This window comes from Nycticebus coucang, chromosome 10 (assembly GCF_027406575.1).
Source record: "Nycticebus coucang isolate mNycCou1 chromosome 10, mNycCou1.pri, whole genome shotgun sequence".
Classification (NCBI taxonomy): domain Eukaryota; kingdom Metazoa; phylum Chordata; class Mammalia; order Primates; family Lorisidae; genus Nycticebus; species Nycticebus coucang.
The window spans coordinates 99,073,416-99,088,452 of NC_069789.1; the positions used below are offsets into that span (position 1 = coordinate 99,073,416).

Here is a 15,037-nt window from a genome sequence, read left to right on the forward strand (position 1 = left end):
TAAATTTCAAATGGTAATGGTTTAAAAGGAAAACTAGCCATAATAGCATTCATTCAAATTCTGTACTGACCAGGTATCTTTCAGAAAGCATTTATAGTCAGAGGAAGCTGGAATCAGAAGTAAACATGGAGACAGAAGTTCTTTTTTTTTTTTTTTTTGTGGTTTTTGGCCGGGGCTGGGTTTGAACCCGCCACCTCCGGCATATGGGACCCTTGAGCCACAGGCACCACCCTAAAACAGAAGTTCTTAAAGGATACGTATCAGCATCATCTGCAAGATTTTATAATAGTATAAATACTTGCATTTCCCTCTACCCTCCCCCCCAAAACAATTCTGATACACTGAGTATGAAGTGGGACAAAATTTTTCACTTTTAACAAGTAGCCCTGGTAATTTTGATGCATACAGTTCCAGGACTCTGCTTTCACAAACACCAGCCAGCATGGCATAGATCAGTGGTTCTCAAACCTACGAATGCCGTGATGTATTTTCATTGTTACAAAGGGGTCGCGACCCACAGGTTGAGAACCGCTGGCATAAACAGAGATTGAGAACATGGACTCTAGAATGAGACTATCTGGCTTTCAATTCTGCCTCTACACCTAGTTTCTAGCTGCAGGATCTACAGAAAGTTCCTTAAGCTCTCTGTGTCCTTGTTTTCTCAGTAAAATGGGGACAGTAACAATACTTACTGCATGGATAGTTTGTAAAGATTAAACAAGCTAATATATATATATATATATATATATATATATTTTTTTTTTTTTTTTTTTTTGTTGCAGTTCAGCCAGGGCCAGGTTTGAACCCGCCACCCTCAGTATATGGGGCCGGCGCCTAACCAACTGAGCCACAGGCGCCGCCCTAAACAAGCTAATATTTTACAGCCCTTGGAACGGTGACTGGCTTGTAGAAAGCACTATTACATAAGCATTCGGTTATTATTTTTTTAAAAGGACAGCAAAGTTTGAGGTGAGGGAAATCCTTGAGGAAATGTAACAAGTAACACCTGTATGGGCACTGACATGGGACATCTACACTTGCTGTCTAGGTTTATGCCCCTTAACCTCACTGCTGAATAAAAGAAAGAAACAGGAAGTCATGACAGATCCAAACTCTTTAGCCTAGAAATGAAAGTTCTTCATAATTTGCTCCCTACTGTTTTGGTCTCTTTCCATCATGATCTCACTAGTGTTTAATCCTTTTTATAAATATGAGTGCCAACTGTTACAGATACTCTCTATGAATTCAACCCAAGACACTTTTATATTCCATTTCCTTTCATTTAAAAAGATTACAGGAAAAAATGAAGCACAAGTATTCAAAGCTTCCATCCTATCCCCATATCTTTCTTAGTTTTATATTTGTCTGCTTTTGCTAAAATTGGTTTACATTTTAAAAGGTATGAGCTATCAGCAGAGGAAAAAAGTCTGGAGGTTGGAACAATGAAAAGAAATGGGTGAAGAGGATCAGCCTAAGCTATGGCCTTTCGTGTGACCCAAGACAGACTGGGACAGTGACTCTGTGGTTAGGGAAGGGGTACTGGGAGAGACGAACATCTTAGGACATTTTCTTGTTTGTGGTTTGATTTAATATTCCCTTTGGAATATCTTCAAGAGACTCATTAAAGGCCTACATTACTTATCTAAGTTTTAAGGTGCTGGATTTAAATTTCCTTTGGATATGTCACCATGCCAAAATCAGCCTAAAAGAGGGCAAGCAAAAGAGTCCAATTTTATTTGCATTACACAGATAAGGGGTCTTTTCCTATGTGGGAATTTCATAATGGTCTTCTGGCAGAGAAGCACCTTTAAAAAATCAAATTAAATTCTAGTACTGAAAAACAACAACAAAAAATATTTTCATGGGGTAGTTATTTAAAGAATTTGTGCAGCCACTGTACAACACACTCCTTTCTCTGCCCTCTCTGCCATTGCCATATCTCCTTCCCTAGCCTGGCACAGCCACGCAGCTTCTGCTGTGCCCTGCAGCACCTCCACCCAGTCTGGTCTCCTGCCTGTGGTCCTTCCCTTTGCCTTGCTGAAGGATCTTGGCTGCTCCTAATATCTATCCAGCTCCAGAGGAGAGACTAATCTCATCTCTAGAAATGCACTCCTACTTCTAGGTTCAGCAGGGCTGTCTTCACTCCTTTCTTATGGTTTGACCAGGCTGCCATCATGAATGTCCACATGGGTTTCTGAGGCCCACAAAAGATCTGATGGGAGAGGAAGATATTTAAGAACTTATAGTAAAAGGTATGAAGAAGAAAAGATCAAAGCCAAGTTTTTAATCTGATACTCTCAATATTTAATATTGTCAAGGTAAGACTTGGATTATATTTCGGAGCTTACTAAATAATTTCCATTTTGGTCATGTAAATTTCAAAACAGTTTCCCCAAATCTTTAAGATTTGATAGTACTAGCTGTTGGTTTTGGCTATTTGAAACATCTTGTATACTTGTAGATATTGCCATTGAATGTTTTTTTATGGGGGAAATACCTCCAATTACAAAAGCTGCAGGTGGAGACATAATTTCTCTCCCAGTTTTCTGGCAACTAGGTCACAGACCAGTAACTTAAGCTTAGCTAACTAGGTATTCTCTTAAAATTCAAAGATTTGGATATTAGTAAATAAATACTCAAAGAGATTTACACTATTCACAGCAGTGATGGGGAAGTGCCTCTGACAGCAGTGCCTGCTAGCAGCTGTGTGGGTGTCCAGTGGTGTGCTATCCCAACCCAATTTTCTGAGTTAGACAATAGCTGTTCTTTACTATGCAGCCTCCTCTGGTTCCTACCAGCATTCTGAGTCTAATTATAGAGGCTTCCATGAAGTGTCTGTGAACAAATAGCCTTCCAATAAATTCCTTTTCTGTGGAACAAAAGTAGTTAAGTTTCTGCTTTAACTAAAGTTACTGTAAAGTTTCTTTTGTTTACAGCCAAGAACCATGACTGGCACAGTATTGAAATTTCATTTCCCACATATTTAACACTGCTGGTTAATGCCAGACCCGACAACTTCCAAAAATATTAATTTTAATTAGATTAATCATGGTATTATTTTAGGGAAATAAAATACAATAGATTGAGCCGTAAGTCATTTACTCTGATAATAAAAAAGCAAGACAAAACTGCGAGGCCTTAGCATGCATGAACTTAGGTAGTGGCACCAAACTATATTAGCAGTCATTATCTTCTTCACTGCCAACAGAGTAACAATAAATCAATGAATGGATAAATAAATAATTTTAAAGCCAATTTCAATTAAGGATAGCTTTATGCAAGCAGGAAAAATTATTCTCTGTGAGGAAATGGCAAGTACATAAAAAACAGTTCTGCTGTCTACTGAAGCATAATGGCTGTTTCAAGAAAAACCACTGGATGTGAGGGCGATCTGGCTGCGACATCTGTCACCTCATTGATCGCCAGGGTTGATTTGGCTGATCTGGCTGGCTAGGCGGGTGTCCCCTTCCTCCCTCACCGCTCCATGTGCGTCCCTCCCGAAGCTGCGCGCTCGGTCAAAGAGGACGACCTTCCCCGATAGAGAAGGACGGTCTTTCGGTTAAGGGTATCCGAGTAGCTGCGCTCCCCTGCTAGAACCTCCAAACAAGCTCTCAAGAAAAACCATTTATGTAACTGAGTTGCAAAATGAACTATCTACTTTTTTCATCAAATACCACTTTTCCTTGAAATGACTATTATTCAGGCATAAGTATCCACTCAAGCACTTTTTTAAAATGATTGAAGCCAGCCTGTTATTTCAAAAACAACACTTGACAATATGGTTGTAAATGATGAAATTTAAGATTTCAAGTGAAAATCAGAATTTTGGAAACCTTGTACCTATCACGAGTATGATTTTCTTAATATGATTAATGGTGATTTTTTTATTTTTATAACAAAATGTGTTAATATGTGGAAGATCTGCATGACTTTTTATGCTATAACAACTACCATATTTACTTTCAAGTAACAGGTTTCACTTATAGCCATAATGTACTTGAGTGTCTAAGTGAGAAATCTTTCCCAAAGTATTTGATAAGGAACAGTTGATGCCCCCCCTCTAATGACCATTTCATTTCAGATTCTAACATTCAGACATAATTGAATAGAAATGACTAACAAATGCTCTGGTCAGTTTGTGGCTTATTCTATCAGTTCAGGGCGGCAGGTGGCTGGAGCCTGTCCTGGCAGCTCAGAGTACCAGGTGGGAACCAGCCCTGGACAGGATGCCACCTCACCACAGGACTACGCACACATACACTCACACTCATTCAGATGGGACCACTTAAACAAGCCAATTCACCTACCTTGCACCTCTTTGGAACGTGGGAGGAAACCAGGAAACGTGGGAGGAAACCAGACATGGGGAGAATGAACAAAGGGCACACAGACAGTGGCCACAGCTGGAACTTGATTTTTTTTCTCAATGTTATAATGCAACAATATTAAACAAACATGTTTCAAGAACTTGCTATATAGTCTATAAAATTCATCAGCTCTGAATGAGTGTCTAATATAAGAATTAGAGTAAGCTGTGGGATACATAAGTAATGGGTTCAATAATCCGGTGCTTGTCCCACAGCATAAAATGTAGAAAAACAGCTGAGAAAAAATTTCACTAAAATGCAAGATGCAGAGGAATCAGCTAGTGGATGGAGTGTCAAATTCATTACACTTTAAGCTTTTAAAATTTATGAAACAATTTCTACCTGGAATGTTCTGTCTTTGTATTTATTACCAAATAAGACTTAATAAACTTAAAGGAATTTCTTTTTAAGTATTTAACAAACTGCCTAACTTTTAAGTATCTGAGAAACCAACTTTTAAATACAGAAATCTGGAAGAATAAATAAAATATGTTCGTGACCACAGACAATCAGTTTGGAAAAGCAATTTTCAGGAGTCTTCACTATTGAGATATACTAGACTTATTTCTCCCTATCGCTTGGTTAGAAAAGTTATAGAGGAACTACTGAAGCTATTAATGGAGTGAGAGAGTTGATTTCAAATGGGCTTATACAGCATGAAGATTCAGTACAGATGTTTAGAAAAACCTGCAGCTGTTGCAGAGTAATAGGTTTAATGACATCACTGAAGGAGAATGGCCTGGATACTTCAAAATATTTATATTATCGTGATATGAAAAAAATGTTTAATTAGAAGCCATAAAATGGTATGAAAACTTAACTTGCCTTTTACACGTCTCTCAATACTGTTACATATTCCTAGGTACACTTATCCACATACATGCTCAGTTGTACCATGTCTTATAAGAAAAGGGAGAGACAATTTTCTTTAGTTTTACCCAATTTAGTTTCGTTTAATGTAATTTGAAACACTTTATGAATTTATTATATGCAAAACACCAAAAGGGATAAAAGGGTGAATAAAAATCCCTCACTCTTTTCAAGAAACTTAGTGAGGATGTGCATAAAAACAAAACAAGAACAATACACATCAATTATTACAGGAATTCAATGGAATCATGGGGATCCAGTGGAGTGCTGAAGTGCTAATCTCTGAGGAAGAGCCTGATTACCTATAGATACTCTCAGGCACCCTGGTATATATTCTTTCATCCAGATCACAACATTAGGTAAATGTCTCAATTTTCATAATAAGATGTCAAACCTACTATCTATTTTGTTTCTTAGGCATGTGGAGCATCCTAAGTAGGCATGCTCAGCTATAGGCATCACAGCTCACAGCAACCTCAAACTCTTAGGCTTAAGCGATTCTCTTGCCTCAGCCTCCCAACTCACTGGGACTACAGGCACCTGCCACAACATCCGGCTATTTTTTGGTTGCAGTTGTCATTGTTGCTTAGCAGGCCCAGGCCAGGTTTGAACCCACCACCCTAGGGTGTATGCGGCCAGCATCCTGCCCACTGAGTTATGGGGCCACCTGAATGTAACTTCTAAATCTCAAAAATCTAAAGTGGAAACTATATATTCAAGAATTTCAAAATGGTTTACACTTTAAAAGCAATTATTATTTGAAGCAAATATTTCCAATGTACTGCTGCACAACTTTGTAACAGATTTTTAAAAAGCTAAAAGTAAATGGCCACATTGTGAAAGGAACCTAATTCTACTTATTATATATTCCATTCCTGTTCATCTGTTCCTCCTAGCTTTTAATCAGTAAGTAAAAACAGTATTTGACATTCGCTATGTGAGAGAATTCATTAAATTCCGTTTCAGTGAAACATTTTAAATTTGAGTGACTGGGATCACTAAGATTTACTGATAAAATTATGCTATTGTCCTTTAGAAACCTGAAACCCATCAAAATAAAGCAAGCAAAGAAAAAAACCACATACAAATGTATAATCATCTAATATGGAACACCTACTGATAAAAAGACAAATAATCAAATTTCTCTATATATCCTGCCTCCTATGGATAATTTCAGTTCAAAGTGGCAGATATTTATGTGTGTTACAAGTATAGTTTTCCAATGCAGAGAACAGAGGTGGTTCAGCACCTGTTTCTATAACTGTCTCTGTAACTGACTTTTTCAATGTTTTCTCAAAAACAGCAATTTTTTTTTAAAAGGCCTTGATGTCAATGTACAATAGCATCATTGAGAAATGTTTTTTTTTAATGTAGTAACCAAATAAAGAATAACCTGCCAGGAACCAAGGGCTGGCCTCCTTTTTAACATTTATTATTTTTAGGGACATGTACTAAAACATTGAGTACAAAGGTTCTGATTTGATTAATTTGCCACAGGCAATTCATTACACTTTCTGAGATACAGTAACACCAAATAAATAGAGAGACCTTTAAGAATGTCTTTGATCTATGACTCAATTTTGACGTTAGTGATTTAAGAAGACATATGAATAAAATAAAGGGTCATATATGTAGCAGGATTATAAACACAAAAAAATAAGAAACAAAAAAGGAGAAGGGGAAGGACATTATAAGCATTCCCTTAATCTTAGAATAAAGATATATATGTGAGCCAGCACCAAAAAAAAAAACAATAGTAATGAAATCAGGAACCAATAATTTCAAATTGGCTGAAAATTCTTTGATGAAAAAACCCTGTATTTAGTTCATTTTTGCACGCTTCCATAATAGCATCCAGAATAACACTGATCGCAGAGGAGGCAGTTTGATAAAAGTTGTTGAATGAACAAATAGATTAACAGTTGCTTCTCACTAACGGAGATTCTCACTAGTGATGTAGACAATGAAGAAACCTTATAGAAAAATAATTGTTTCGCTGACAGGAAGGCAGAAATGGAAGGAAGGTGAATGACATTTTTTGCAATATCTGAGATAAAAGTCATTTGGTTAGCTTAGTTCTAAATTTTTTTTTTTTTTTTTTTTTTTTATTGTTGGGGATTCATTGAGGGTACAATAAGCCAGGTTACACTGATTGCAATTGTTAGGTAAAGTCCCTCTTGCAATCATGTCCCTCTTGCCCCCATAAAGTGTGACACACACCAAGGCCCCACTCCCTCCCTCCATCCCTCTTTCTGCTTTCCCCTCCTCATAACCTTAATTGTCATTAATTGTCCTCATATCAAAATTGAGTACATAGGATTCATGCTTCTCCATTCTTGTGATGCTTTACTAAGCGTTGAGAAATGTTTAAATGTTAACAGAGAAAGTAGGATTCCCCCCCTACTCATATGAAATCATGTAAAGCAGGAACAATTCATCTAATTAGAATAAGACAACATGACCATGTTCTTGTACATATTTTACAGAGGTAATTAAATGCTTTTCAGGAGGGCGGGAGGGGAATTGCACTGAATAATAAAAGAATCACAGACATATTGCTAAAGCGATTTTGAAAAAATAACCAGGCATTGTGGTGGGTGCCTTTAGTCCTAGCTACTTGGGAGGCTGAGGCAAGAGCATCGCTTAAGCCCAAGAGTTGGAGGTTGCTGTGAGCTGTGACGCCACAGCACTCTACGAAGGGCATAGTAAGACTCTGTCTCAAAAAAAAGAAAGGCATTTCACTTAGTTCTAAAAAGCAGATCTACTAATTTCAGAGTTTCCAATCAAAATTTAGTTCCGGCTTTTGTGAATTATAAAAAGAATTTCAAACTAAAATTATTTAATTCCAAAAAAATTATTTTTTCCTTTTTGAGGTAAGAGTCTCACTCTGTTGCTCCAGCTAGAGTACATGATATAGCTCACACCAGGGCTCTCTCCAAAGGCTCCTGCCTCAGGCTCCCAAGTAGCTGGGACCACAGGCACCTGCCACCACGCCCATCTAATTTTTCTATTTTTTGTAAAGATGGAGTCTCACTCTTACTCAGGCTGGTCCTTAACTACTGGCCTCAAGCAATCCTTCCATCTCAGCTTCCCAATAGAGCTAGGATTACATGTGTGAGGTACTGCATCTGGCCCTAAAATAAGTTTTAAAAACCATTTCTTAAAAACAAAATACCCACACACTCTCAATTTTTTGTCTTTTTAAGAGAAATAAAGCAGTGGCTTGAAGACTCCAGTATTAATAGACAAATGACTTACATTGGATACCATGTTTTAACACCAGTTCCTTACATGAGTTTATTATTATAAAAGCTTTTCCAGTCATTCTCAAGAAAGGGAAAAAGAAAAGGAAAAATCACATAGGGAATAATTTTTGTGGAAGTAAGGACTTTATAATAAAGTATTACAGCACCAATTTATTTGATAATGTGTTGGAAAACGGAGAAAAATGCAAATACCAAGAATACAATGGACATGCTTATTTTCTTAGTAAAAGGAATGACTGGGATTAGAGAAGATTAATTTCAATCTGGCACAGGGTTTGCCAATCTGAGTAAAAGAACAAGATGATAATTATATTACATACATGGAACAGATGTTTTAAACCTTAGATGATTAATATTAGTTGAAAAATTAAGCAACATTTGTTCTTCCCTTACATAGCCCATATGGTTGTGTGCAATTAAATGCCTTTCAAGTGATATGAACTGATAAAGGGTTCCTGGTACTTTTCTAAATCATATAAAACACTCTACAAGGCAAATAAAGACAACTCCTGTTAGTGGGGGAGATACTAGGCAATATATTTTGATGTTATTGTCTTGAGCACAGTAATCTGGAACTCCCTGGCTCCAACTGACCCTCCATCCTCAGCCTCTCAAGTAGTTGGGACTCCAAGCGTGCACCATCACATCCAGTTAGCATTTTTTTTTTTTCTTTTTCTTACTTTTTGTAGAGATAAGGTTTTGCTATGTTGCTCAGGATGGACTCGAATTCCTGGCCAAAAGCAATCATCCTGCCTCAGCCTCCAAAAGTAATGTAATTACAGGGCTCTTTAAAGGCAGATTTGAAAGACTTAGGTTTTCAGAAGTTCAATAAAAGAGATAACTTATCTTGTTACTTTTCAGTAGTTTAGTTTGAAAATAAAGTGTCCACTAAACCAATTTATAATTTTTTTAAATCTATGCAGGTTAGATAGTAAAATAATTTACCTTACCTGCAAATAAAATCTGGTAAATCTCTAATTTTAAAATACCAACAATATAATTCACTGTTGAGAACACAATGGTTTCTCCCTCAATAAGGCAGGAAAAGAATGCAAAGTCACATTTTAGCATTTTTAGATTTAAAGAATGACTCACTATGCAAGAAGGAAACTCTAATGAGGGCATATTTAAAATAACATAAAAAGGGAAAAGATGACAAAATCAACTGGGAAAAAAAGGAAATGTAAGCTAAAGCTCCATGGATTTAGCAAGGACTTATGAGATAAATGAATACATAGAAGAAATTCTAAACTATGTGTAAAAGGAAACTGGATGATGCTGAGATGGTAGAAAGTTATGAAGGAATCCATTTTCGCAGATTCCTATTCATTCTAATGGAAGTGGACATCCATTTCTTTAGAAGAATTAAAATCCACTATTCATATTCTCATTTTGCTTACACATCAGTTGAAAAACAACATGGGTATGAGTCCACTGAGGACAGAAAAACCCTACACATCCAAAAGTAAAGTTCAGATAAGCACACTTAGGCCATAATAAAATGTTATAACCAAGTTTTATTTTTATCTGCTAAATTGGAGGCATACAATGACCTCGACACATAAACTCCCTTCCCTGCCAAAAAAGACTATGGTGTAAAAGGAGAATTTTTAAGGTCTGAACAAAGTAACACATAGCAGAACCTATAGGAAATGCTTCATTTAACTTCTTTAAGCTTTTAAGTAACCCCTGAAACCATTCAATGTCACCAATGTCATAATAAAGAAATCTTTGCCAACATTCGTCTACAAAACTGCTTTTAAAAATGGCAGTCCTTTCTCCTTGGCCAACCTTCACACATGTTACCAGATGGTTTGTCCCTATTTTCCCCAAGAAAAGAAAGTCAAATAATAATTACACCAAAAGAGGATTCAGTATGAGGATAAGCTGTATGAAAGTCTAACTAAATGGTAATGCACATTTCCAGTCGTTTCATCACCAGTATAGTCATTAATAACCAGCCTGCTAGCTGCTTAAGCAGCTCGGCCAACTCCTGATGGGAAGTGGGGTAGTGGAAGGTCCTCAGTACAGATTATCGGTGTTGGTGCTCCGAGGGGTCTTGATTTTCTCAATGTTTTTGAGAATTACATCATGCAAGGTGGCATACTGGTTCCGCACGTGCAGCAGGATCTGGCGCACACTCAGGTACTCGTTTTCATCGACCTCCGCTACAGTGCGACGATAATCTTCCACTTGGGGGTACTTCACTATCTTGGATACCAACTTGGCCCGGGTGTTGTAGTAAGTGGAGAAGCGACGTAGATAGGAGGCCGCTGTGCTCTCCACGGTCCACAGCTGGTCCACGGTGTCCTCCTGAATAGACACTCCGAAATTGTTGCCATCCTCCACCTTGGGGATGAGCAGCTGTACCCACATCCTGACTGTGTTGCATTTTTCTCTCAGCAGCTCGATCTCAGGTTTGACCCGCTCAATTAACTCCACTAGATGCTGGTTGCTCCGCAGCAGCTGTCCCTCGCGGCCGGGTAGTACCGGCACCTTGACTGAGGACTGGGTCTGGAGAGGCGGCGGGTCCCTGTTGGGCCCATCCCCCGCGGTGTCTGGGGCGGAAGGGGGCTCCAGGGCTGGCACTGAACGGATTCTGGACAGGTCCTGCAGACGGAGCTCCTGGACTCGGCTATCCAGCTCCGAAAGCTTCTGAGGGAAGAAGGTGGACACGAGATCCTCGGCCTCCTGTGCAATCCGGGCCCGAAATGAGTCTACTTTCCCCTGCATGTCCTGTTCTAGCTTCAGCGGGGAAGCCATGGCCTCCGGAGGCGTCGACAAGACCAGGGTCTCTCACCTAAGCTGCCTTGTGCTTGGACCCCACTGCGGCCACCAACTCCCAACAGACCACCCCGGAAATGACGTCCGCCGGGTCCCAGTGGCCCGCGCAGCGGTAAAGGAAACCTGCGCCCGGCCACAGCCCCAGGACGCCCAGTGCAGCTGTAGCAGCCACGCTCCAGGGACGACATGCTTGGGGAGACCCAAAAGGATGTAGTTCCTAGAGTCGCCCCTCTCCTACCTATGAGTCCCACAGTTCCAAAGAACGTCGCTTAACATAAGCATTTAGAAGATCTGGCAATGCCAAGTTCGTTATACTTAATCACGGATGCTCAACAAAATCCACAATCCCTGGATGGAATATACACAATCTCTCTCTCTTTTTTTTAGAGACAGAGTCTCACCCTATTGCCCTCAGTAGAATGCCGTAGTGTCACAGCAACCTCCAACTCCCGGACTTAGGCAATTCTCTTGTCTCAGCCTCCCAAGTAGCTGGGGCTACATGTATCCGCCACAACGCCTGGCTATTTTTACTTTTCACAATTTCTTTTGAACGGAATCTCACCAATGGGCTCTCCTGAGCAAAACTCCCTTCTGGGGAGCAGTTATGTCATACCTTTTCAGGTAACCTGGGCCTACCCATGTGTTGCCCTCTGAAAATCAGAAGGTGGGCTTGGTGCCAGACACATACACTAAGGCTAGGGGGTTTGAACCCGGCCTGAGCCAGCTAAACAACAATGACTACAACTGCAACAAAAAATAGCTGGGCATTATGGCGGGCGCCTGTAGTTCCAGCTACTGGGGAGGTTGAGGCCAGAGAATCCTTAGATTCTCTGGAAGGAGTTAGAGGTTGCTGTGAGCTGTGATGCTACAGCACTCTACAGAGGCGGGCATAGTGAGACTCTGTCTCCAAAAAAGAAAAAAAAAATCAGAACTGGTTCATTTCACTTCTGAGGTGTTTTAAATCAAGTCAGCAAACTTCTGAGACCTATGGCTTATTTCACACAATTTTTAGTTTAAATCACAAATGTTAAGTTACATGACTCTTTTTTTTTTTTTTAGTAGTTTTTTATTTTTTTATTTTTATTTTTTTTGTAGTTTTTGACCGGGGATGGGTTTGAACCCGCCACCTCCAGCATATGGGGCTGGTGCCTACTCCTCTGAGCCACAGGCACCACCCCATGACTCTTTCTAAACTCATCTATTTTGAGGACAATTAGAAAAAAATGCAGGCCGAGCATGGTGGCTCATGCCTGTAATCTCAGCACTGGGAGGCTGAGGTGGGTGGATTGCTTCAGCCCAGGAGTTTGAGATCAGCGGGAGCAAGAAGGAAACCCTCTCTCTACTAAAAATAGAAAAGGCATTTAGCAGACTCCTATTGACCCAGCTACTCAGGAGGCTGGGGCAGGAGGATTGCTTAAGCCCAAGAGTTTGAGGTTGCTGTGAGCTGTGAAGATGCCCCAGCACTCTACCAAGGGTGACAGAGTGAGACCCTGTCTCAAAACAAAAAAAAAAATGCAATCTAGATTCTAAAGATCAAGGTCAAATTTCCTGAATTTGCTAACTATATTGCAGTTACAGAAGTGAGTACTCACACTACAAAGGAATAAAGTGACATTTAATAATATGAGTAAAGAGAATGAGGGAAAGATATTAAAAACTGATGAATCTGCATAAAGGGTGTGCAAAAGTTTAGTATTATTCTTGTAACTTTTCTGTAAGTTTGAAATTATTTTGAAATAAAGTGAAAGAACTACCTTTTACCTAATTCTATAATTTTCTAAACTTTCTTATCTAAACTTATCTAAATAAGTTTGGCTGCAGTAAACATTCTGGTGCAAATATCTTTGTTATAATTGTGGTATATGTACACCATGGAAAATTGTGGTATATGTACACCAATATAATTTTCTAAACTTTCTTATCTAAACAGCCAACACATTTATATTCATTTTCCTTTCCCTGAAATACTTTCCTTTTGTTCTTTGCAACACCACAGAATAAAGCCCATGCCTTTGACTTTTATACTGAAATTAATGAAGTTTACTTCAAAAAGATTATCCTAAAGATGCTATCATACAGTTACTTTCATATGTAACTCTCACCTCAGATTGTAAACTTCAGAGCAGAGGCCAAGTCTTAATTCCACTGAATCTGGCACAAAGCCTGGTATGGAGCAGGTTCTCAATGCATGTCTAATAAAATTATCTTGAATTAATAAGATTTTAGGTAACCATTCAGTGGTGAAGAAGCCATGGCCTTAAGGAAGTTTGTGGCCTTCTAGGTCCTTAAGTGTGGCTTTTTGACTAGATCCAAATTATATATAACAAATCCTTTTAATAAAAGGGGTTTATTGAAAAGATGTTTGGAGATCACTTAGGGATCTAAAAATAGACCTGCCATTGGATCTTTCAGTTCCTCTACTAGGTATATATCCAGAAGACCAAAAATCACATTATAACAAAGATATTTGCACCAGAATGTTTACTGCAGCCAAATTCATAATTGTTAAGTCATGGAAGAAGCCCAAGTGCCCATTGACCCATGAATGGATTAATAAATTGTGGTATATGTACACCATGGAATATTATGTAGCCTTAAAAAATATGGAGACTTTACCTCTTTTATGTTTACATGGATGGAGCTGGAACATGTTCTTCTTAGCAAAGTATCTCAAGAATGGAAGAAAAAGCATCCAGTGTACTTAGCCCTACTATGAAATCAATTTATAAATACCCACACTTCCATATGAAGGCTATAACCCAACTACAGCCCAACATGAAGGGGAAAGAGGAAGGGGAGGGAGGGGACAGGATTGGAGTGAAGGGAGAGTAATTGGTGGGACCACACCTATGGTGCATTTTACAAGGGTACATGTTAAATCTACTAAGTGTAGAATATAAATGTCTTAACACAATAACTAAGAAAATGTGGTGAAGGCTATGTTAACTAGTTTCATGAAAGTATTTCAAATTGTATATAAAACCAGCACATTGTACCCCATAATTGCATTAATGTATACAGCTATGATTTAATAAAAAAAAAAATAACAGGGGTTGATCAGAGAAAGATTAAACTTTTCATCTCTCCTTTAGTGCTTAAAAAAGAAGAATGTTTAAATTGGAAGGCTGATCTTGAATTGAGAAGACTGCAGGTTCCTCACTACCAAAAGAAGTTTATTAGGGCATGTTTTGAGATAAACACCTATTGAAGGGAAGAGACAGCAGAGGGAGAAATTGAACTTGGATGCAATCTCAAGGCCTCAGCTGACCCCATGGGAAACTGGGAAAGGCCGTTCAGAATTACCTTGAGCTGGGCACAAGACAATCCCTGAAGAGGGCTATCTGGCAGCAGGACTTCCAGCTGTTCGGAAATAATACTTTAGTCCTGATGAATAATTTGGGAAATTCATCATAGCCTCAACTAAACCCATATCATATTGCAATACCTATACTAACAACGTAGCAATATGTGTTCAAGTAGAGTATGTTTAGCCCCATTTAGGAATTGGAAATTCAAAATTCAAAAATAACTTCTGTGTTCAGACTGCTTCAAATCTTACAGGAGTGCGATAAAGAAAGATATAGCAGAAACAAACATATGGGTGTGTGTGTGCGTGTGGTTATATATGTGCGGGAGGTTAGGGAACTAAAACTGGTTTGCCGGATCTCAGCATATAAGGAAAAAGTGTCAGGAAATTAGGCAGGAGAAGTAAGCAAGGACCAGCTCATGGACGAGGGCCCTGTTTGCCAT

General features: G+C 38.9%; 2 protein-coding genes across 2 annotated transcripts in view; both read right to left on the minus strand.

Moving 5' to 3' along the window:
• Nucleotides 1-15,037, minus strand: part of ATF6 (activating transcription factor 6) — a 181,118-nt gene that overhangs the window by 44,952 nt on the left and 121,129 nt on the right. The gene's annotated exons all lie outside the window — the stretch shown is intronic.
• On the minus strand, nt 10,202-11,266 carry LOC128595615 (proteasome activator complex subunit 3-like). Its single transcript, XM_053604354.1, has one exon. It carries the CDS (start codon nt 11,264-11,266, stop codon nt 10,526-10,528), a length of 741 nt encoding a protein of 246 aa, XP_053460329.1. The 3' UTR covers nt 10,202-10,525.

Coding starts and splice junctions, on each gene's coding strand:
- LOC128595615 (XM_053604354.1), bottom strand. CDS start 11,266: ATGGCTTCCCCGCTGAAGCTAGAACAGGACATGCAGGGGAAAGTAGAC.